At 48.3% G+C, this 24,834-nt stretch overlaps 3 protein-coding genes across 3 annotated transcripts in view; all 3 read left to right on the top strand.

The window, feature by feature from the left end:
* Window positions 1-5,709, top strand: part of mia2 (MIA SH3 domain ER export factor 2) — a gene marked incomplete at its 5' end in the record, with an annotated part of 43,874 nt that extends 38,165 nt beyond the window's left edge. Inside the window, 3 exons of the mRNA XM_080783397.1 lie at window positions 1,755-1,795; window positions 1,925-2,111; window positions 2,540-5,709. Of these exons, the coding sequence (XP_080639523.1) occupies window positions 1,755-1,795; window positions 1,925-2,111; window positions 2,540-2,787 (476 nt within the window). The 3' untranslated portion in view covers window positions 2,788-5,709. The remainder of the gene's footprint in view (window positions 1-1,754; window positions 1,796-1,924; window positions 2,112-2,539) is intronic.
* An 811-nt stretch (window positions 5,710-6,520) lies between these two features.
* LOC308329193 (general transcription factor IIF subunit 1-like) lies at window positions 6,521-8,233 on the top strand (the record flags this gene model as incomplete). Its single annotated transcript, XM_080783396.1, has 2 exons — window positions 6,521-7,502; window positions 7,632-8,233. 2 exons carry the CDS (start codon window positions 6,521-6,523, stop codon window positions 8,231-8,233), a joined length of 1,584 nt encoding a protein of 527 aa, XP_080639522.1.
* A 5,321-nt stretch (window positions 8,234-13,554) lies between these two features.
* pnn (pinin, desmosome associated protein) lies at window positions 13,555-24,813 on the top strand. Its single transcript, XM_080783536.1, has 9 exons — window positions 13,555-13,693; window positions 15,406-15,489; window positions 17,032-17,112; window positions 18,092-18,167; window positions 18,281-18,375; window positions 19,160-19,235; window positions 20,541-20,696; window positions 21,287-21,425; window positions 21,965-24,813. Exons 1-9 carry the CDS (start codon window positions 13,578-13,580, stop codon window positions 23,632-23,634), a joined length of 2,493 nt encoding a protein of 830 aa, XP_080639662.1. The 5' UTR covers window positions 13,555-13,577; the 3' UTR covers window positions 23,635-24,813.
* The last annotated feature ends 21 nt before the right edge of the window (window positions 24,814-24,834 follow it).

Below are 24,834 nucleotides of genomic sequence, written 5' to 3'. Positions count from 1 at the left end.
GTCCGTCCGTCCGTCCATATTGGGTTACATGTGTTGCGTCAGAAATAAGGTCTAATTGTCCCTTCGCTAAGTCCCTCCCCAGCCCCGTCCTCGTCCAATAGGCACGTCAGCAGCGCTAAGTCCCTCCCCAGCCCGTCTTCGTCCAATAGGCACAATAATACACCCAAAGAGTAACAAAATAAGCGTTAGAATCGAGTCAAATAACCCAGAGACTACATTTCCGGGTAGGCGGGTGATGGCTGCATATGCCTTTCACACAACATAAACTGAATGTTAATTACGTTTATTTTTATTTTTATTTTATTGATATTTAATGTTTCGTGGTTAGTGTACGAGTCGAGTCCCCACCAGCTGAGCTTACGACAACGAGGAATCTCAGGAACGCTATAATGTGTTGACAGCCGGGCGTGACGTATATTATTAGCAGCGACATTGCCTTCATATGTAGTTTCAAGGCTTTTGCGGCCACATTGATTCCATTTTCTCCAGAAACTGGCTGACCCCCTGACCGAAAGGCTGAGATGATCGGTTTATTTTTCAAACACAGTTCTTATATGAAGCGAGATAAAAAATCCCCCTATGGCCCCCCCCAATGCAACTAAACAAATACATGAACCTGGGGACTGGCGCCCTCTACTGGGGACTGGCGCCCTCTACTGGGGACTGGCGCCCTCTACTGGGGACTGGCGCCCTCTACTGGGGACTGGCGCCCTCTACTGGGGACTGGCGCCCTCTACTGGGGACTGGCGCCCTCTACTGGGGACTGGCGCCCTCTACTGGGGACTGGCGCCCTCTACTGGGGACTGGCGCCCTCTACTGAAAGTGACGTCAGACTTCGGTGCTCTATAGAGATGCATATTAAATGATGGGATTTCTCCATATAAATGATCAATCATTTCAGCATCAAAATGTCTTCTAATTCCAGTTAACCCATTCTGACCTGAGATCAGATTCATACGAGGTTTCCACTGGACACACACTGGTCTGATTAACCCCATTCTGACCTGAGATCAGATTCTAAAAATGTCAGTCGTTCTTCGAATTTTTCAAAAATAGCAGACCTACAAGCTCGTAGCGCGCCACTCGGTGGCGCGATATGAGCTTGTAGGTCTGCTATTTTTCAATAGCTAAAGCATAACACGATGCTGACACCAAAATGGGTGCCCGGTCAGAATGGGTTAACCGGGCCTGCAGTATAGGCTACGCACTGGACTAATGTGCGTGACATTATTTAAATAAACTAGAAATACGAGGAAATGACAGAAGGGAGAAATCAACTTTTAGCGATCGTCCCGACAGGAGCCTTCATGTTCCACGGTCAGACGACGGTCATTAGTGTTATTGCATCACCTGGATGGGTCAGACTTGTGACTTTGCTGACGTTAAGCTGTGTGTGTGACTTTGTGTGTGTTCAACATTATTATATAGATAATATTCTATTGTTACGTTCTTAGCGTACGCATGTGTTGTTTTATGAATGTGATGTATTGCCATGCTTTTTGTTCTTGCTTAATGTAAGTGGCTCTGGATTAAGAGTGTCTGATAAATGCCTAAATTCTTGTGTGTGTGTGTGTGTGTGTGTGTGTGTGTGTGTGTGTGTGTGTGTGTGTGTGTGTGTGTGTGTGTGTGTGTGTGTGTGTGTGTGTGTGTGTGTGTGTGTGTGTGTGTGTGTGTGTGTGTGTGTGTGTGTGTGTGTGTGTGTGTGTGTGTGTGTGTGTGTGTGTGCGCGCGCGCGCGCGTGCGTGTGCGTGCAGAACCTCCTTATCTAGGCCCTGGAGACCACGAACACAGAGAGGTAAGACGTGTGTGTCTAAATCTCTCTTTTATGGAGCAAAGACTACTATTAGAATCTAGATCTGTAACATTTCACCGTCACGTGTGGCTTTCATGATGTCGTGTGAATGCGTGTGTGGTGTTGTTGCAGCCCTTGGAGCGGAGGACCCCCCCTGAAGGTCTGGGACCCCCCATGGGGCCCCCCATGGGGCCCCCCATGGGGCCCATGGACGGGCCCTTCCCTCGCAGACACCCCTATGGACCCCCGCCTCCCGACTACTACCCTCCCAGGGGCATGGGCCCGGGCATGGGCATGGGCGGGCCCCATATGATGCCCAGTGAGTAGCCAGTTGTTATTCAACGTGCTGCAGCGTGATCCTATATATGCTCCAGGACGGGTGGTCTAGCAAAGCATTTGGAACGGAAATGTTATACCATTCTATATGCTAGGCTTTGTTGTTGCTACACTGCCTGTCTTTGGGCCTTCATTGAGCACCTGAAAGAAAATTGACAGTCATGGCGGAAAGAAAGTAGATGAAATAAATGCTTAAATATGTAGCTATGTAGCTGTGTAGGTGTGTAGGTGTAAATCTTAAGAGTCCCACAGAAGTGAAGCTTTCACGCCTGTTTTCTCAACTCGCAGAACAACCAACATGTCAATTTGAAGCTATGATTCCCTGCTTTGATAATATGACATGAAAAAAATGAAAATGAAAAGAACCGTCTCTCTCTCTCTCTCTCTCTGTCTCTCTCTCTCTCTCCTCAGTGAGGGGGGGTGCCCCTCCTCCTCCTCATATGATGTTTCCTCCCCGCTTCCCTCCGGGCGCCGGCCCCCCTCCCCCTCCTCACTTCATGCGACCTGCCCCCCCGCCGCCCGACGCCTTCCCTCCGTACGGCGGCCCACCCAGCGGAGGCCCACCCAGCAGCGGAGGCCCCCCTGGGGCCCCCCCACCCCCCGGGGACCCGCACGGAGGTGGACACGCCGCGACGTCGCCTCAACAAGACATCATCTAAGACTGGGGCTCCTCAAAGTGGGGTCCCCGTCCCCCCCTGGGGGTCCTTGAGGGAGGTTCCAGGGGGTCCTTGAGGGAGGTTCCATGTGTACACTTAATTTAAATTGGGGGTCCCAGAGATAGAAATGCCATGAAATGGGGGTCCGCGTAGACCCATATGCATTGAGAGTCACTGCTAGAGCTGTAAAAATCTTCAAATGGGGGTCCGCGGGATAAGTGTCAATCTGGGGGTCCTTGCCATGAAAACGTTTGAGAACCGATGATCTAAGAAGCGTCTGGCCTTTTAGCTCATATCTCATTCATTCATTCATTCATTCATTCATTCGAGAAAGTTTTTATTTGTATTTATTTTCTGCAGGTGGGGCGAATTAAAGGTGCTTCTCTGATTGGTTGCTGCTTTTTCCATGAGTGTTGGTTCAGTCCAGTCACCAGAGTGTCCATGTCAGACTTTCAGGTTTTGGTTCAGTTCCGTCACCAGAGAGTCCATGTCAGACTTTCAGGTTTTGGTTCAGTTCCGTCACCAGAGAGTCCATGTCAGACTTTCAGGTTTTGGTTCAGTTCCGTCACCAGAGAGTCCATGTCAGACTTTCAGTCCAGTCACCAGAGAGTCCATGTCAGACTTTCAGTCCAGTCACTAGAGAGTCCGTGTCAGACTTTCAGTTCGGTCACCAGAGAGTCCATGTCAGACTTTCAGTTCGGTCACCAGAGAGTCCATGTCAGACTTTCAGATCAGGATACCAGTTTCTATCCAATGAGTAGAGAGAACTCTTAGGATTAGCGTCAAGTGAAATTGTTAAATGATGACGCGAAGAAATGTAAGCTACTCCTGGTTGGCTGGAATAACTTGTTTTAACCAACAACAAAAGAAATCACTTACCGACCGTACCTTTAAAAGGGGATTGAAGTATCCTCTCCTGTTAAAGTCATTACTACATCATTTCCACTCCGCTTCAATGTCTTATGATCTGTCCCAGAATTCACTTTGAACCAAAACAAAGTACCGCTTTCTGAACTGTCCACAGCCCTCCTCTGAGACACAGAGTGAGTAGACAGGTTTCTGAACTGTCCACAGCCCTCCTCTGAGACAGAGTGAGCAGACAGGTTTCTGAACTGTCCACAGGCCTCCTCTGAGACACAGAGTGAGTAGACAGGTTTCTGAACTGTCCACAGCCCTCCTCTGAGACAGAGTGAGTAGACAGGTTTCTGAACTGTCAACAGCTCTCCTCTGAGACACAGAGTGAGTAGACAGGTTTCTGAACTGTCCACAGCCCTCCTCTGAGACAGAGTGAGCAGACAGGTTTCTGAACTGTCCACAGCCCTCCTCTGAGACAGAGTGAGTAGACAGGTTTCTGAACTGTCCACAGCCCTCCTCTGAGACACAGAGTGAGTAGACAGGTTTCTGAACTGTCCACAGCCCTCCTCCGAGACACAGAGTGAGTAGACAGGTTTCTGAACTGTCCACAGCACATTGGCGTAGCGAAAAATGGTGTAAAGTGCTACTTTAAAAGATTTTAATTTAACTTGTATTTACTTGTGTGTATATGTAGAAATGCTACGTATGTGTGTGGATAGTACGATCGGAGTCTGTTCTGTACATATAGAAACTATTTTGTCCACGACCATTTCTCCCAACGCAAAGCGACGGTTTTTCCTTGCAAAACCAAATGATCTCAGCAAAATGGCGTAGAAATCACAGGTTCTCTGTTTCATTTCTCTTCTCATCAGAAGTCTGGTTGGAGGCCACTATCCATCCACGTTGTCATCGTTTAGAAACACCTAAGCAGCGTTCCTGGTCTCGGATGGCCAACATTCCCAGGAACGTATAACAGTTTAGTGTGCAGCGAAAACCGAAGGGGGGGGGGGGTGCCTACTATAGAGCCCTGGGGAACCCTGGGAACCGTATCCCTGAGCCTCTTGACAGTAAAGGCTCATACATAGTCTGGATTTTCGGTGGTGAGGTGACCACCGAACTACAACATGACGTCACTGAGCCGCGGTGAAGAGAAAACCACCGCCACCGCTCCAGCCCTTCTCTCTGTTTTCACTCACCACCGCTCAACGTTATTTCAGCTCCGGTGGTCACCTCACCACCAGAGCGGTGGTCACCTCACCACCTGAGATCCAGACTATGAATAGGCCTTAAGAAGACTCGTTGTGTTGCTTGTAGATCTGCTATTCTTTGGCGTGTGACACTGTTGTATCATTCATGGCAAAGCATAAATTGGGTTTTCATGCTCGGTTTGTTGGTTTGTTTGTTTTGTTTTCGTTTTTTTTGCTTTTGGTACTTATTTTGAAATGTTCCTGCTCTTGTTCCACTTCTGCCCCAAAACCGTGACCGCATATCGTCTCTGTCGAGTGGAACAACCTCCAAAATGTCCACAACTGTTTCAAGATTCAATAAAAATTAAAAAAAAGTATATTAAAAAGTATCAAATCTACAAGCTCAAAACGCTCAAAACTGGGCTGTTTGTACGACCGCAAAAAAATGTGTTTTGGTTGAAAATCTTGACTTAATTTCGCATAAACACAAAAACGTTTAAGTTTAATTCAGTGTCACTGAATCTCCCTCCAATTCACTGTTGCTGCTCTTTCAGCAAGGCTATAAATAATTGTTTTATTATCCGTACATTTTGCATCCTGACAGTCAGTCCCTCTCGTCGTCTGGTCAAAATAAATAAATAGACACAAAATGATGCTCAGATTTCAGGTTGAGGAGCTGCTGTGGAGAAAAGAAAGCTGTGAGCCGTCATTGCACGGCACGCACACACACACACATACACGCACACACACACACACACAGACTGGAAGAAAGCGGTTTTGCTTAAGTTTACAACCGCCACACATGAAGTAAATGTGAATTTATTGTACAAACAAAAGAAGAAAAAAGTGATTTATTATCTGAATAAAGACCCGATTTGTCAAACCGTTGCGATTTCTCGTCATTTTAATGCATCTGTAGCCTGTAGGTTCCCGGTCCGTGTATTTTACAGTATTCGGAATACGGTTTGGTGTTAGCATGCATGCTTAGTATAGGTCCTGACTCCTGGTGTCCACTGAGCGTGCTCAGTAGGTCTTGTGGCTCAGGAGCGTGCTCAGTCTGATCTTCCCGTCCATGCTACCGGTCGCTAGCGATGCTAACAGGAGTTTATATGGGAAACGTTAGCATTGCAACTCTAGCGATGCTAACAGTAGATTATATGGGAAACGTTAGCATTGCAACGCTAGCGATGCTAACAGGAGTTTATATGGGGAAACGTTAGCATTACAGCGCTAGCCACTCCAATCTAGCCAACAGCCACTGAGTGTAAACAAAACGATCATCATCACACGCGGTCACGCGCGGCAGGCACAGACAGCGTCACCATGGCAACGTACACAAACTCCTTGTTGACGTGCCACGTCAGCCAGCGTACCTCGGTTCATTGACCAATCAGAATCGATCGTGTCCCTGTGACGTCAGAGCCCCGGGCTGAATAAAATTCTCCTCGGTCCCTCTAGAGGCTCACACCTCTCAGTGCTCCCTGTGGTGATCAGCCAACCCGTCGCTCTCAATCTGACTCTCTTTGAAAAGGAGGAGATTAGAAGCAAAACATTGATCGATTTGATGATATGAAAGGTGCTCGTCATCATTAAGTCAAAGCACGTCATTATTGGGATACCTGTAGTGAGTACAGTAAACACAGAGCTTGCCTTGCCTTGTGAGACAGTCACAGATATACAGTACACACCCAGCCATGACGTCACTGCAGGGTTGCGTTAGCGGCGTAGGACACGCGGTAGGCCTACGAGTCCACTCGGACACCTCCAAGACGTACAGCGTCATGGCGTTCAACGCGGGCGACAACGTCGACTGTTCCAGCTGGACGCGCGCTCGCATGGGGCGAGAACCGGAGGAGGCGGAGGAGAGGCGTGACGGCGGCGCGGCGGATCCGGCGGCGGCTGGCAGGAAGCGGCGTTGGCGCCGCAAGAGGAGGACGACGACGAGCGACCTGAAGGCGGAGGACACGCCCTGGATCCTCAACGTCAGCAACAAGGGGAAGGCCGGCAAGAAGCAGTTCAAAGGTCAAAAGAAGGGCGACGTGGCGGAGAACGCCTCCTACTACGTGTTCCGTCGGCGTGCCGACGACGGGTCGTTCGACGCGTTCCCCGTCCGCGGCGGCTGGTACGCGTTCACGCCGCGGGCGAACCACCGCACGCTGACCGACGAGGAGGCCGAGGCGGAGTGGGCGCGGAGGAACAAGGTGCTGAACCACTTCAGCATCATGCTGCAGCGCCGCCTGCCCGAGGAGGAGGAGGAGGAGGAGGAGGAGGGCGGAAAGGGAGGCGAGAAGAAGAAGAACTGCGGCGGAGGCGACCTGCGAATCACCGACCCGGAGGAGGAGGAGGACCCGGGGATGAGCAGCGACGACAGTGACGACAGCAGCGTGGGAGGAGACGGCGAGGGCAAGGCCTCCAAGGTGGGGAGGAGGAAGGAGAGGGAGGGAAGCGACCTCGACGAGGCCGTGGAAGACAGCGACGATGGAGACTGCGAGGGCCTGGAGGTCGACTACATGTCGGACGAGAGCAGCAGTTCAGAGGAGGAGGAGGAGGCGGAGGAGGAAGGACCTAACAAGCCTGACAAAGGAGAGCAACTCCCCAAAGGAATTGACGAGCTGAGCGAAGAAGAGAGTGAGGAGGAGGAGGAGGAAGAGAAGGGGAGGATGACTCCAGTCCAAGGTGAGGAGGAGGAGGAGGAGGAGAAGGGGAGGATGACTCCAGTCCAAGGTGAGGAGGAGGAGGAGGAGAAGGGGAGGATGACTCCAGTCCAAGGTGAGGAGGAGGAGGAGGAGGGGAGGATGACTCCAGTCCAAGGTGAGGAGGAGGAGGAGGAGGAGAAGGGGAGGATGACTCCAGTCCAAGGTGAGAAGAAAAACAGCAGTGGCGAGTCGGACAGCTCCGACGACAGTGACATTGAAGAATCGGCTTCTGCTCTCTTTATGGTGAAGGCGCCTCCCAAGCGCGCGGCGACCGGCGACCGCGGCGGCTCCAGTCGCCCGGGGACACCCCCCCGGTCCATAGACTCCGCCTGCTCGACGCGGCGTGATTTCGCCGCCAGCAAGTCGGAGCAGCGAGGTAAGAAGCGCCAGCCTCCGAGTGGCGCCGGCACGGACACGCCGGCTGCCAACAAGAGGCTGAAGACGGAGCCCCTGCAGCTGCCCGCCTCTGGCAAACCGACCCCCGCCAGCGCCAGCGTTACTGGCGACCTCCTGCAGCCGATGGAGGCGGCGGTGCGGCGATACCTGCTCCGCAAGCCCATCAGCACCAGGGACCTGCTGAGGAAGTTCCACACCAAGCGCACGGGCCTGAGCGGCACGCAGACGGTCAACGTGCTGGCGCACATCCTGAAGAGGCTCGCCCCCCAGCGGAGGACCGTCAGCGGCACCGTGCACTTCTACCTGACCCAGTGAGTGACCCGGAGGGGCCCCATGCACTTCTACCTGACCCAGTGAGTGACCCGGAGGGGCCCCATGCACTTCTACCTGACCCAGTGAGTGACCCGGAGGGGGCACCGTGCACTTCTACCTGACCCAGTGAGTGACCCGGAGGGGCCCCATGCACTTCTACCTGACCCAGTGAGTGACCCGGAGGGGGCACCGTGCACTTCTACCTGACCCAGTGAGTGACCCGGAGGGGCCCCATGCACTTCTACCTGACCCAGTGAGTGACCCGGAGGGGCCCCATGCACTTCTACCTGACCCAGTGAGTGACCCGGAGGGGGCACCGTGCACTTCTACCTGACCCAGTGAGTGACCCGGAGGGGCACCGTGCACTTCTACCTGACCCAGTGAGTGACCCGGAGGGGCGCTCTGTGGACGGGACGAGAGGGGGGGACGGGGACGAGGGGACGAGGTTAGACGATGGGAGGCTGATGTGCATCATTGAGGACGCGAGGGAGAGACGAGCCAGGACAGACTGACCGTCACGTATAACCGCTGTTCTAATGGACATCGTTGCCATGGACGGTTAATTGGCCTTATAATAAAGTGTTTTAAAATCTACACAAACAAATAAATGTACTTTTGTTAAATGTATATTACGACACTTTAGCCTGTAGATTATGTATTATATGTATTTATGTTTAACTTTTTTTTTAACTTTTGTTAAATGTATTCAAGCACTTCCTTCTTGTAACGTGAAATATTAATAAATTGAACATTTTTAAATGACTGTTCTGTCTTCTTATTTACTAAATAGTAAGTGTGTATTTTTGGAGAGGGGGATGGGGGGGGTCCTTGAGGAGATTGTTGTGGTAGTAGTGGGTCCAGATCTTGAAGCTTTGATCTACAAGACCACAAGGGAATGTAATAATAATAAGAATACATTTGATTTGTAAGGGGAATGTCACCTCCTTTCTGTACGTGTATCTGTGCTGGCTGTGTCAGTGCATTCTAGAGTGACAGTTTATAATGGAACAATCACAATTCTTTGTATTTATTTGACAGGGACAACGCTCATTAATCAACATGTCAGTTTTCACCTCAATGTAAATGGGCCAGAGTTATAGCCAAAGCTAAAATTTCATCTGTAGTCCCTGAGCAGGCTCTTAAAAAAGGAATGATAAAAGACAGAGTGTATAGTGTGCCTGCATACAACACCATGCGTTGATGCCATGTGTGCATCATGTCCAACCACCCAACACTACGTCCATACAAAAACACAATACAGTACAATACAGGAACAGATCAACATGGTACAGGCCAGGGGACAGAACAAACTGCAAAGTGAAGTGAAAAATGACACCGGTGATAAATCACATTTATTGTCACATCACATGGTATAACAGGTGTAAATGAACACGGTTCAAATAGGCGATATGGACATCAACACGTCGTGAGCTTAAGTAGATCAGCTAAATGAGAAAGAGAGAGGTTACACATCAGCAATGGTTTTCAGTGGAGTGTTAAACCCAAATAAAATAAAAAGCTAGTGTTGTGTTATCTAGTTACGGGACCCTCGTCCGGTTCTGGCGATCGACGGTCCCAGGAAAACGATAATAACGGGACACTCAGAGACAGTATCTCGCCAAAGGTTCACAATTTATTATACATTCACAGAATCATATACAGCTCTGGATCCTCGTGTCCTCATGACGTGCCACTGAGACACAACAATAACAACCGGCTAGCAGCAAGTTGACCTTGCTCTCTGAGATTGGCTTCAGTGGCTAACTAGAATGTATGTTACAGTTCAGGCAATGCGAGTACATTTGTATATTCACGTACAAGTACACAGCATAGGCACTCATACACATATCAACACATATCATGTTGTATATTACAACAGGTATAGCACATCCAAAAATATAATAAATGGCGGACAAAGTAGCCCTATACTCACGTTTCCAACTAAGGAACTCTTACATGTTTGGGCTACGCAGCCTTCATCAGAGCATTCAAGTCAAGTGAATTCAAGTCAATTCATACAAAAGGGTCAGAGTTCACCTACAGCTGGAATCAATCAACAATTAAGGTGTATATCTAATATTGAGTGAGGTGTGTATCCACTGCATTTCTCTTTGGGCTTGTCTCTTTAGAATCTGCTTTGATCCATTCATAAATATGATAAATAAATGGGTAAATAAATATATGAGAGTAGGAAAACAAGATTTTGTTTCGTACATCATTACATAATTTAATGTTTTTTTTTTTTTAAGTAACCGGAAGTGATGTCATCACTCCAATATGGCAGAGTCACTGTTACTATGGGACTCCTGAGCCCTCATTGACTTGTTGTGAAAGGAATGGGACGGTACTTTGAAGATGATAGTCCGCCATTCATGACACTTTGCATCACTTATTCACAGCCAGTGCTTTGAACATATACTGTATGTAACACCAAAAAGGTGTAGGCTGAAGCCGAGGCCTTATTATGCCTAGTTTGCCCACCCTGTTTGAAGAGTAAAGACCCACTCATAGTCTGGATTTTCGGTGATGAGGTGACCACCGCTCCGGTGGTGAGGTGACCACCGGAGCTGAAATAACGTTGAGCGGTGGCGAGTAAAAACAGAGAGAAGGGCTGGAGCGGTGGCGGTGGTTTGATCTTCACCGCGGCTGATGTTGTAGTTCGATGGTAAACTAACCACAGAAAATCTGAGCCTTAACTTTCTTAGTTGCAAAACAAAACGCTTAGTTCAACCGAGTGGCGCGCCACGAGCTTGTAGGTCTGCTATTTTTGAAAAATCGACTGACATTCTTAGAATCTGATCTCAGGTCAGAATGGGTTAATCAGACCAGTGTGTGTCCAGTGGAAACCTCGTATGAATCTGATCTCAGGTCAGAATGGGTTAAACAGGAGTCTATGGGAGACATCAGCCAAGTGCTCACTCCACTGTAGCCATAATCAGCGTCACCATGGCAACGTACACAAACGTCTTGTCGACGTGCAACGTCACTCAGCGTGCCTCGGTTCATTGACCAATCGTGTCACTGTGATGTCAGAGCCCCGGGCTATATAAAAGGTCGTTGTACTCCATCCGTTCTGTTATGCAGCATCACCAAAGTCCATTGTTTGTTTTACAGATACTTTGAGAACTATCCTTTTTTTTATCCCACAATAAACCATCTTCAGCCAATCATAGCTCCACTGAGACTGAGCAGCATCATTAGAGAGAGAGAGAGAGAGAGAGGTAGAGAGTCATCAAGCTATAGTACAGGACATGGCCATGGCGGGTAACATGACCCAGCAGCAGCAGAGGTCATCCGATGCTGACCTCGGCAGCGGTGGCCTCAGGCGTTGGCGTTGTCCTAAATGTCCTCAATGTTCCGTCGCCATCAGGGGCATCCTCAGCGACATCGGGCTCAACCTCCGCAGGGAGGACGACAACCCGGCGGACGACACGTTCCGCTCCTCCTGCAGGGACGCCATCTTGGCCCACGCCGCTGCCGGCTGCCCGCACGCTGTCGCCATCCGCCCCATCGTCCACAGGCTGACGCCCGCGGGGTTTCTGACCTCCATGGGAGCCGTCGGGGGGATATTCCTGGGGCTGTGTTATGCTGTGGCCGCCGGGGCAGTTCTGTGGGTCACCGGGTATGATCTGTTGCTCATCGGACTCACATGTGTGTTTGCGTGGATTGGAAATGATATGCTGTGGTTTGTTGTGTTCAACTCGTGGTTGGAAATCCAGGCTGAATCCATGCTGAATCCACTGCTGTGGATTTCCCCTCCATCAGGCGCCCCGGCTGCCTAGGGGGAGGCAGTTTAGTGACCAGGATTACTGCATGTTTTTGTGAGGGTACCTACCCTAGGGGACACGGGGAGAACATGCAAACTCCACAAAGAAAGGCCCTTTCGCCAACCCCGCCTTCGGGTATGGGCACTGATGACGCGTATAATTGTCTTTCGTGAAAGTCTTGCTTAATGTTGTTGCTTATATATCATTTCCTGATCACTTTCACCTTCAAATTATTGACATTTTTATTTTACAGTATGCAGAATGGGTACATCTCACACGAAAGAACCAGAAAAACCACAAAGACTTTACTTTACGTTTACATGTTCAATTCATCAGAACATTAAATGACATTATACACTTCATCATACAGTTAAAAAAGGTAAAAAAAATAAAAAATAAAATAAAAGACATGGACAGTATATGGAAAGGAAAATAAGGGCCTTTGTCGCCCAAATGTGGACAAAAGGGGAAGTCTTCAATATAAATCCTGTTCAATCAGTCCAATGAAATAATTAGAAACGAGATGACGTCACCATGGCGCTTTATTAAAAAAAAGGAAAAAAAGGGGAAAAAAAGCTATTCAGATCTACAAGCTCACAGTGAGATGCATTGCCAGCTTGTAGATCTGCTATTTTAGGCGCACCATCCTAAAATGTCCTAACTATGATGTCACTGAGCATCATGAAGCCACTGAAAGACCCGCCCACCTCAGACATCAGCAACATTATGAAAATTAGGTTTGATTGATTGATTGAAGTAACAGTTTGGAGAATTACAGTACATTTTCAAGCACAACTCAATACAAAAACTGTTCACCGTGAGTGGACGACACCATAAAGCATTATACACTCGTAATATAATAGGGCCCACCGTTTTCAATTCATCAAAACATTTAGACATAGAAATATACACTTCCAAAAACAGGAAATCATAGAGGTCTACCTATATGGGTTTACTTTAGTGTTCTGGGTCGATAAGTACAAGTATCAATACTGCAATCCATCCAACGTAGAAATATGTTAGTAAATGTTAGTAAATGCAAAAATGTTAGTAAATGTAAATGTTAGTAAAAGCCCGGAATTCAACATTTAGCCTACTTGAGTAAAAGTACAAAAGCATTGCTATCAAAATGTTTTCAAACGTATACAATGAATAAAGATCTTTGTATTGAGTGCTTGAAATGTACTGTAATTCTGCAAACTGTTAATAAATACTTCAATCAATCAATCAATCAATCAATCAATCAATCAAAAAAGTAAAAATCTAGTGGAGTAGAAGTACAAAGTAGGCCTACTAGGAAAACTGGAAATACCACCAGGGCCAGGGTCACACACACGCACGCAAACTCACACACACACACACACACACACACACACACACACACACACACACACACACACACGCACACACACACACACACACACACACACACACGCGTCTCCCTGGAGGAGGAGGAGCATGACTGGGGAAGGCTGGTACAAGGAACGGGAACAGGAAGCAGAACAGGAACTTCAAGTCTTCAACTTGGTCATTGTAGTTCTTTTCGCCACACTGTTCCACACACACACACTCAGTGAAAGATGGCGGTGGTGGCGGTGCGGAGTCTGCAGGACCAGCTCGAGAAGGCCAAGGAAAGCCTGAAGAACGTGGACGATAACATCCGCAAGCTGACGGGACGAGACCCCAATGAATCCAGGTGAGGCCGCAGAGGAGACCGGTCGTTCGACACGGGGCCGTTTTTTATCCGTTTGTTTAGCAGCATGTCGTCTAGCTAAAAGAAGGCCGGGCTAAAGCCTGTGGTAGCCTGCTTAGCTCGCCGGCTAACGTTTAGCATTAGCATCATGCTAACGGTCGGTCCACCCACCGCCCAGCCCGGGGCAGCGCGTGCTGCTGCCCGGACCCCGGGCCGCTCGAGCGGTGCCTCGAGCCGAGAAGAAGCGGTTGAAATGATTCATGCTTGTCAGTTTGTCAGATAATGTTTTCGATTAAAAAATATATGCAAAGCGGTTTTATAATGCATGAAAGCGCAACAAAAAAAAACGACGTTTAAAACGTGTTTATTATGTTGTATTGTATTGTATGTTTTAGGAAGGAGGCCTGGTTTATTTATGCTGCGTCCAAAGAGAACAGATCTACAAGCTCACTTTGGGCTCAGCCTCTAAGCTGCCGAAATAATGGTCAAATTAAACTAACTAACTTGGCTTCTTTCTACTTGCAAGATCATTTAAAAAAGGATACACAGAGTCGGTAATAAATGTGAAGGAGTAGAATGCTTTAAACAGTGAACACACTACAGGGGTTTGAGAATGAAGATGCTTCCCTAGTTACTGTTTGTACATTAAATGGGATAAATTAAATTAAAATTAAGATTATTGCATCAGTGTTGAATATAATACACAACTATTACAAATAAAACTAGTCACAAAAAGTTCACCACCAGGGGAAATGTTGCATGGCATGGACCTCAGGTTCATTTGGTAGCACACTTTTTTATTGATTGAAATATGTATTAACAGTTTGCAGAATTACAGTACATTTCCAGCACAACTCGATACAAAGACTGGTAACTGTGAGTGGACGACCCAATAAAGCATTACACTTGTTTACAAGAGGGTCCACCTTATGCAATTCATCAAAACATTTAGAGACGTACAAATAGACACTTCTATATAGTCAACGAACCGAACAGGAATGAACCATAATGGAGGTGAAAAATAAACACATACAGTGAGGGGGAAAAGGGGGTTTGGGGGGGATTCTGAATTTACACATTACTGAAAGTATCTGGTTGTTACTTTAGAGAAAGGATTTCATATCCTCCTTGAATTCGGTGAGAACTGAGAAGACTACTCCCATATAGAATCAGAATCCATCTGTATTGTCAAATCACATTACAAGTAAGGTGGGTGAAAAACGTGGTATACTATGACATTTGTGGGAGAATATTAATAATATATAAAAGTCATGAATTAATTAAATGTACGAGTTATTATAAATAACGGGAGTCCCTATTAATCTACTTTGATCCTACACTTTTCTCTTCCAAATCATGACACTTTTCTGTTTCTATATGAAGTTTAATATTAAAACGTTTATCCCTGTGTTGTCCAGACCGGGTCAAGTGTTAATAATTAATCCATTTTGGGCGGGAACCCCTTTTGTGTTATGCTTTAGCTATCGAAAAATAGCAGTTTTAGCTATCGAAAAATAGCAGATCTACAAGCTCATAGCGCGCCACCGAGTGGCGCGCTACGAGCTTGTAGGTCTGCTATTTTTGAAAAATCGAAGAACGACTGACATAGAAACATAGCTTTTTCAGAAAACTGTCAGGATGTAGAAGAGTTTTAAAAAGAAATCTGATCTCCGGTCAGAATGGGTTAAATACCTGTGTATCTCTGTGTTCTCCAGACCGGGTCAACTTCGCCGTCTCAGCGGCCCATTGGCAGCAGGCCCAGGTGGAGGTGGTAGAGGCAGAGGACTCAACCTGCTCAGGTGTGTGTGTGTGTGGAACCACCTGGTACCGTTGTTTGTGTGTGTGGAGTGATGCAAATAAAGCCTGCATCCTTAGGGCCGATTCATACTCCTATTTTAGAGCCGAATAAAAGTCGGTTCGGATCTGTAGAGCCTACAATGTGACGTCATTTGGCTCTGTAGAGCCTACAATGTGACGTCATTTGGCTCTGTAGAGCCTACAATGTGACGTCATTTGGCTCTGTAGAGCCTACAATGTGACGTCATTTGGCTCTGTAGAGCCTACAATGTGACGTCATTTGAGGTTCGGGGGGGTCGGGTACCGTGCTAAAGTAGTCTCTTCGGTGCTACAGAACATTTCTGTTTCGGCACTACAGCGCAGAAACAGCGGTAAAATAGGAGTATGAATCGGCCCTTAGACAGAATCAACGTGCTCGGGACATGCGTAATAAGGGTTATTTACAGGGGTGACCTGGACCTGTAAGGGTCCATTTGGAACCCCCTCAGGTATCGTTTGATAAGCAAGTTATCAGTCTGAATCGATACTGGGGACAATTTTTCATTTATTGGTACATCACTAATTATTGTATTAATTCCAAAAACGGTTGGTCTCTGACTCTCTGTGCATATCAACTATAGTCCAGGGTTTTCAGAAGGTAATTTATCACAATGGGTTAAATGAAACTGGAACAGTTTCCTGTGTTTATTTCTGTGGACAAACCCCAACGACTCATTAAATGTTTGAACTTTGCCCTCCTCCTCACCCACTTGTAGACGAGCTAAGAGCTCCTATCTATAGTAGAGATGAACTGATGTATCGCTTTGTGTACACTGACATTAACCCATGGCAGTAGCACAATATCAACAGATAAATGCCGACATTTATCCCTCGATAAGCATACATTTTTGCGTTGGTTATGTGCAGCCCACCAAGCTGTACATTTTGAACATGTATTTCTTCTATTGAAGATGTATTTTTTCCCCTGGCACAAAAGGGGGTATCGTCTAAATTGTTGTTTTAAACATGGGTCTATATACTACTCTATATGTACCTGTACTTATCCTTAACATTTCTCCAATTGGTAAGAACTGTTCACAGCCACCAATGCAATAATTACTAAGAGATGATTTGCTAAAAAACGTTTTTTTGACATAGATTCCAGTTTCTGGTTGTTGAGGTGCATTCACACATCGGGTGTGACAATCTTATTATTTATTTAATCGCCGGCCCTTTTGTTGGACTCAATCTCTTGTTAAGTGTCTGGGTCGCCTAATTAACAAATCAAAAGATAACTAACGACCCGTCGAAACCCATTCATTCTGTGAAACTACAGTACTCATCAAGGTGATACCTGTTTATTCATGTCGGGGTTGAGTAGCTTCATGGGGCAATGGAGCCCAGGATGCAACACACTGAAGTCACAACAAAACGGTGACTAGCTGGCACTCAAAGTGTGTCGTATAGTGTGTGTGTACGTGGGTTAAGAGGTTGTGTGTGTGTGTGTGTGTGTGTGTGTACGTGGGTTAAGAGGTTAACACGTGTGTCTTTCTGTCGTGTCCTAGACGTGGTCTCTCGGACATGGGAACTGGTGGCCCCGGGGGCCCCCCTGCCAAGCAGAGAGACATCGAAGGAGCCCTGCTCAGGTAACTACACAACTACTGTGCTGTTCACTAAAAACGCCGGGACAACGCTCCACACGTCCCAAACTCTTCTCCCTTCTGGCTCCAAAACTATGGAATGCACTTCCCATTGCAGTCAGAACTGCAGCATCACTCCCAATCTTCCGCCGTAGTCTGAAAACCCACCTTTTCAGACTCTATCATGGCCCCATAGCACTTACCCTACCCCCTTAGATAGCATTTCTGTAGACTTAGATAGCATTTGATACAGACTTATAGCGTGTTATGTAGACAGCACTAGAATTGCATTGTATATAATCATAGCACGCCATAGTACATATGTATAGCATAGTAGTATATATGTATAGTTTATATGTATAGTTTCATTATATAGATATTCCACTGTTACTTTCTTAGCTTACGCATGTTTCATGATAAATGTTTTTATGTGATGTATTCCCATGCTTTTTTGTTCTTGCTTAATGTAAGTCGCTCTGGATTAAGAGCGTCTGATAAATGCCTACATTGTAAATTGATGTTGTAACTTGTTTATGTTGTGGTGCGTTCAGGTTGGCCGGGGACCAGCGAGTTGATGTGTTGTGTAACTTGTTGTGTTGTGGTGCGTTCAGGTTGGCCGGGGACCAGCGAGTTGATGTGTTGTGTAACTTGTTGTGTTGTGGTGCGTTCAGGTTGGCCGGGGACCAGAGAGTTGATGTGTTGTTGTGTAACTTGTTGTGTTGTGGTGCGTTCAGGTTGGCCGGGGACCAGCGAGTTGATGTGTTGTGTAACTTGTTGTGTTGTGGTGCGTTCAGGTTGGCCGGGGACCAGCGAGTTGATGTGTTGTTGTGTAACTTGTTGTGTTGTGGTGCGTTCAGGTTGGCCGGGGACCAGCGAGTTGATGTGTTGTGTAACTTGTTGTGTTGTGGTGCGTTCAGGTTGGCCGGGGACCAGCGAGTTGATGTGTTGTTGTGTAACTTGTTGTGTTGTGTTGTGGTGCGTTCAGGTTGGCCGGGGACCAGCGAGCCAGGAGAGACGTACGTCACGACAGCGACGCCGAGGATGATGACGATGTCAAAAAGGTAGCGGTCGGAGGACGAGAACATCGATGCTCTGGTACTTATTATACACACCCATATCTAGTACTTCCAGGCAGGTTGTTGACCCGTTTGTCTCCTGTGTGTGTGTGTTGCAGCCGGCGTTGCAGTCGTCAGTGGTAGCTACCTCCAAGGAGAGAACACGCCGAGACCTCATCCAGGACCAGACCATGGACGAGAAGGGCAAGCAGAGGTACTGTAGACCTGTCTTAATAGGGGGTTCACACTGAGGTACTGTGGACCGGTCTTAATAGGGGGTTCACACTGGGGTACTGTAAACCTGTCCTAATAGGGGGTTCACACTGAGGTACTGTAGACCTGTCTTAATAGGGGGTTCACACGGAGTTACTGTAGACCTGTCTTAATAGGGGGTTCACACGGAGTTACTGTAGACCGGTCTTAATAGGGGGTTCACACTGAGGTACTGTAGACCGGTCTTAATAGGGGGTTCACACGGAGTTACTGTAGACCGGTCTTAATAGGGGGTTCACACTGAGGTACTGTAGACCGGTCTTAATAGGGGGTTCACACGGAGTTACTGTAGACCGGTCTTAATAGGGGATTCACACTGAGGTACTGTAGACCTGTCTTAATAGGGGGTTCACACTGAGGTACTGTAGACCTGTCTTAATAGGGGGTTCACACTGAGGTACTGTAGACCCGTCTTAATAGGGGGTTCACACTGAGTTACTGTAGACCGGTCTTAATAGGGGGTTCACACTGAGGTACTGTAGACCCGTCTTAATAGGGGGTTCACACTGAGTTACTGTAGACCGGTCTTAATAGGGGGTTCACACTGAGGTACTGTAGACCGGTCTTAATAGGGGGTTCACACTGAGGTACTGTAGACCTGTCTTAATAGGGGGTTCACACTGAGACGGACTGATTTAAGTTGACTTAATTAAGTCAACTGAATTAATTGTCTCTCAAATCTGTTATGTGTGTTGTAAACATGTGTTGTGTTTTCTTGCTCCCAGGAATCGGCGTATGTTCGGCCTGCTGATGGGAACCCTGCAGAAGTTCAAACAGGAGTCCAACGTCGCTACAGACAGAGTGAGTAATGCTGATAAAAAAACGTTTAGACCTGAGGACGATTCCACAAAATGTACAAAAAATCCTGACAGTTTTCTGGTATGTTTCTGTGTCAGTGGTTTTCAAAATATTTCCATGTCAAGGACCCCCAAAGATTATATATAATCGACACCCCCCCCCCCCCCCCCCCCCCCCCATCTGAAAATATTCCAGGGAGGCAAAGATTTGAGTTGAAAACCTTTGCTCTGAAAGAATATACATTCAAAGATTTGCACCACATTTTCACGATTTCACGAAAAATAGCAGACCTACGAGCTCGTACGAGCTTTGTAGATCTGCTAATTTTTTTTAGAGCGAACTCCCTGGAAATAAAAACGTCTGTTTCCGAGGCTAGTCTGGTGGTAGCCTCGGAAACCCAGACGTTTTTTGAGTGGTGCAACCACTCCTACAATCAGCAATGTCCATGTACCTACCTGTGTGTACACCTGTGTACATGAGCCTGAGTATGTTACCGATTTATACCAGTAGGGGGCGGCAGAAACAGAGGGAGGGGTAGTGCTGTGTAATGAGAGAGAGAGAGAGAGAGAGAGAGAGAGAGAGAGAGAGAGAGAGAGAGAGAGTGAGGGGGGGGGGGAATTGCACCACTCAGTTCACACGTGTGTGATTTTTGAGTGGTGCAACCACTCCTACAATCAGCAATGTCCATGTACCTACCTGTGTGTACACCTGTGTACATGAGCCTGAGTATGTTACCGATTTATACCAGTAGGGGGCGGCAGAAACAGAGGGAGGGGTAGTGCTGTGTAATGAGAGAGAGAGAGAGAGAGAGAGAGAGAGAGAGAGTGAGGGGGGGGGGGAATTGCACCACTCAGTTCACACGTGTGTGATTTTTATTTCCAGGGAGGGAAAAAAAAGTCTGGGTCCGAGTCCACTTCAATACGGCATAGAGTAGCGCAAACGTCGATCCCTCTCTGCTGATTTCTGATCGTCTGCACCTTTGTTAAATTGACGCACACATGTACACACACACACACACACACACACACACACACACACACACACTCACTCCTCTCTCTGTCGCTCTAATTAATCAGTTTCATGTCGCGCAGCTGTGTCTAGATGCCTATGCCATTGAAAGCATAGGTGGACCCCAGGCTAGTCTGGTGCTAACTCTTCCCTGGTTCTTTTTTTTTTAAAATATTTTTTATCCCACGATTTTTGTAATCCATTTTTCACCCCTGTGTCAATCATCTAATGTGATCCTGTGATTCTGGTGGTGACTCTTCCCTGGTTCTGGTGGTAACTCTTCCTGGTTCTTCCCAACAGCAAAAGCGTCGTGTGGAGATCGAGCAGAAGCTGGAGGTTCAGGCGGAGACGGAGAAGAAAAGGGTGGAGAGTGAGAGGAGGGAGCTGTTTGAGGAGCGGAGATCCAAACAGACTGAGCTCAGACTGCTGGAGCAGAAAGTGGAGCTGGCTCAACTGGTGAGTTCTGTAGTTCTGACCAGGAGTGGACCAGCCACGACGCACACCTGGTCAATAGTTCTGACCAGGAGTGGACCAGCCACAGCACACACCTGGTCAATAGTTCTGACCCAGAGCCTTGGATATAGACAGAGTTACGCAAACTGTGTTCACTTCATGCGGCTTCAGTCCAATGGAGGCTCTCCTACATAGTCTTCTATTGAGAATGGGGACAACCAACTGGGACAAGTCCTGGACCCGGACGTATAGGCAGAAATGCATTGGACTCAGGGCAACAGCCCAGCTTTAATGATCTTAAATCCCTTTATTTTAGATTGTTTTGTAGTAATCGTGCAACATAAACATTAAAGGGACTTTAGTTGTCACTGTACAATACTTTAAAACAGTTGTCATGTTGCACACATGCTTTAAAATAGCTCTTATTTGCGCCGGCCCTGGTTTAAAACAATGTATTTCCAACTTCCAGCTTGTCTCAGTTCAGGCTGCATGAACAGCGCTCGTGTGCTCGGTTTCTGCCCCCTCAATGTCGTAACTCTTCTATTAGATGGTTCTGGTTCTAACTAACTAAACTAAACCTCTCTCTGTTGCAGCAAGAGGAGTGGAACAGCCACAACACTCACCTGGTCAAGTACATCCGCACCAAGACCAAGCCTCACATCTTCTACGTTCCGGGAAAGATGTGCTCTGCGTCGCAGAAGCTCCTCACGGAATCCACCAAGAAACTAACCGGTGAGTTAAAGAATCCACCAAGAAACTCACCGGTGAGTTAAAGAATCCACCAAGAAACTCACCGGTGAGTTAAACAATCCACCAAGAAACTCACCGGTGAGTTAAGGAGAGAAAAAGACAAGTGGAATGAAATATTTGTATATTACTGCAGGTAGTTCTTCTGACCAAAGAAATTGGTTGAAATGGCTGGGCTATCCAGCCGTGTTGAAATGAGCACGACGGCACACCTAGGCGTTAATAGAAGATTTGAGAACGGATGAATCACGTTATGAATATCATCAGGTGTGCTGATTAGTGATTAGACAGAGTTTTGTCAGAGCAGCAGCATTTATTGGCTTATGGGAATGGAACAAAAAAAAGGCAGGTATGCAGGTTTACGCTACTGTATATTCTATCAGTTATTATGGAGGTACTTTGGAGAGACAGATATTTTCTGAGGTGGTACTTCAGTATAAAAAGGTTTGGGAAACGATGGTCTAATTAACCTGTGTCTCTGTGCAGCTGTAGTCTTAACTAACCTGTGTGTTGTCTCTGTGCAGCTGTGTTTGAGGAGAGGCGCGAGGCGTTCGCCGAGCACCTCAACAAGATGGAGTCTCGGCCGCGAGGCCGCCAGCCGCAGCAGAACCAGAACCAGAACCGCGAGGCCAACAACGCGTTGAAGACGGAGCAGCACCAGGAGGGTAAGCAGCCTCTAGGACTAGGACAGGTAGTCAAGGTGACGGGTAACATGGAGGAGGAGGAAGAGGAGGAGGAAGAGGAGGAGGAGATGGAGGACGAGGCAGAGCAGGAGAGGAGGAGGAAGGAGAAGAAGGAGGCAGGGAGGGAGAGGATGGAGGTGGACAAGGAGGCAGGAAAGGAGACGAAGGAGGAAGGAAAGGAGAGGAAGGAGGCAGGAAAGGAGAGGAAGGAGACGAAGGAGGCAGGAAAGGACAGGAAGGAGACGAAGGAGGCAGGAAAGGAGAGGACGGAGAAGAATGAGGCAGGGAAGGAGAGGAAAGAGGCAGAGAAGGAGGGGGGGAAGGAGGTAGGAAAGGAGAGGAAGGAAAAGGATGCAGAGAAGGAAAGTGAGAAAGGGAAGGAGGAGGAGGAGGAGGGGGGGGAGGAGGAGGTGAAGGGGGAGGAGCAGCAGATGGAGGTCAGCCAACAGGCCAGTGAGACGAAGCAGGGGGAGGGGGAGGAGAACAGACCAGCAGGAGGAGACGTAGAGATGGAGAGGAGCCAGGACTCCACAGACCTCGCCCCCCCGGCCCCCCAGGATGACGCCCCCCCACGGGACCCCCAGCCCGCGGTCGTTGTGATCCCCTTACTGGGGCGGGAGGAGGACGCGGCATCGGAGGAGACCCCTGCAGCCCAGGAGGGGGTCTCGTCTCTCCTCTCCGCCGGCCCCACACCGGACCCTCAGCCCTTCCTCGTCCTCCCCGCCCTGCCCCCTGCAGGGGGCCCCGCCGGCCCCACACCGGGCCCTCAGCCCTTCCCCAAACCGGCCCCTGAGCCCTTCCTCGTCCTCCCCGCCCTGCCCCCTGTGGGCCCAGAGGAGACGATGGAGGAGGAGGAGACCACCACCACCACCTCCGACGGTCCTGGCCAGGACGCCTCCAACCTCGACCCCCTCCTCGCCCAGACCCTCCCCGCCGCTGCAGAGCCCTGTCCCCCAAACGACCTCCTCCCCACCGTCCCCCCTGGTACCCCCTCCGTCCCCCCCCCCTCTAAGGAGGAGGAGGAGCAGAGCAGAGGGAGGAAGAAGGAGAAGAGTCGCAGCTCGTCCTCGTCCGGAGGCTCGTCCTCCTCGTCCTCCGGCTCCTCTTCTTCCTCCTCCTCGGGCTCCTCGCGCTCCTCTTCCTCCAGCTCCTCCTCTTCCTCCTCCTCGTCGGGGAGCGCCCGGAGAGGAGGAGGAGGAGGAGGAGGAGGAGGAGGAGGAGGAGGAGACGCGGGCGGTGGCGGCGGTGGGAACAAGCGACGACACCACAGCGAGAAGCGCGGACGCGACCGCAACTCCTCCGAACGTCACCGCAAAAAGGGAGGAGGAGGAGGAGGAGGAGGAGGGTCGGAGAGGAGCGCTCGCCGTAAGAGAGGCAGCGGAGGAGGAGGAGGAGGAGGAGGAGGAGGAGGAGGTGGGAGGGACTCTAAGAGCGGCAAGGAGAAGAGGAAGGGAAGGGGGCGGGGCTCCAGGGAGCGCAAGGACCGAGACCGCAAGGACAAGAGGCGCTGACGTCTCTCTCTCTCTGTCGCTTCGCTCTGCCGTGGAACCCCCTCCGTTCGGTCACCCACCGCCGTGTGACACGGCTTTATAACCAACGCAGTGACGATGACGCTCAGACGTATTGATTTAAAACGTCGCATGCTTTAGGCTGCAGACCCCCCCCCCCACTCCCCATTTCATACGGTTTCCGTCTCTGACACGCCAGTCTTATCTATTCCATAACGATCCTCTTTGGTGTTGATTTAACTCGGAGAGAGAGTTTACTGTCCTTCGGCTTCATGACACGATGTCCGCCACTTCTATAGCGCCGTAACATTGTCCAACACAAAAACATGTTTTTTCTTTCTTAATTTTTCTTTTTTTTAAAACACTGGTAATTTGTCCCTGTTTTACTAACGGGGGAAGTAATGAATGTCCTTGTTTTTACCGATATTGACACTTATCTATTGACACTTATCTATGCTATCTGTTGATTCAGCAGGATTTCTGTGTTTTACTATGTTTGGAGGGGGGCGGGGGGGGGTTAATCGGACAATCTCTACAAAGGTAGGACATGTCAAAAGGTTGTCATTTTCTCCATGTGTCAAATGTCACACAGTTTCACCACGAGATTCAAATCTCTATCTGCCTCGTGTCATTCTCGGGAAGATGTTGATTCATCTGTCTTGTATCTCTGGAGAAGGTGTTTAAATTTAAGATGGTGAGGCTTCTCAGAACGATTCGTTTCACTGCCGCCTTAAAAAAAATCTCCCAACGCGTGCGTTCTGTTTTCGGTGGCGAACAGTCTTTTGGTTTAAAAGTGAGTCCAACGTATTTTTGATCTTCCTCCCCAACGTTTTATTATCATTTGTTTTAATTTTGAAGTTCTTTCTAGTGTATCGCGGCGGCAGCAACACCGGGCGGGAATTAGATGTCTCGTCGTCTCCTTAACCTTTTCTTTGGGATTTAATATACGGGCCGAGTTGGTCGTGTTCGTCTCTGTAACGGAATGAGTCGTCGAGGTTTAGTTGACGTCTTTAGTTGCTGTGAAATTGTGCAAAATGCTCTGCAAGGTTTTCATTGTCTGAGCAACGTGTCGCCTAGGCCTTCCTCCTGGTTCTAGGTAAGATGATGAAATGTACTGGCTTCTGGAAAGGATTATTCCCTTTTTTTTTTTTACCAATAAAAAATTGGCTTAAAGTTGATCATAATGGAATTTGTCTTGTGTTT

The sequence above is a fragment of the Protomyctophum bolini genome, assembly GCF_963924005.1.
Source record: "Protomyctophum bolini genome assembly, chromosome: 15".
Taxonomy (NCBI): Eukaryota; Metazoa; Chordata; class Actinopteri; order Myctophiformes; family Myctophidae; genus Protomyctophum; species Protomyctophum bolini.
The sequence above is the reverse complement of the archived record's forward strand: the minus strand, read 5'-3'. Positions and strand labels throughout refer to the sequence as shown.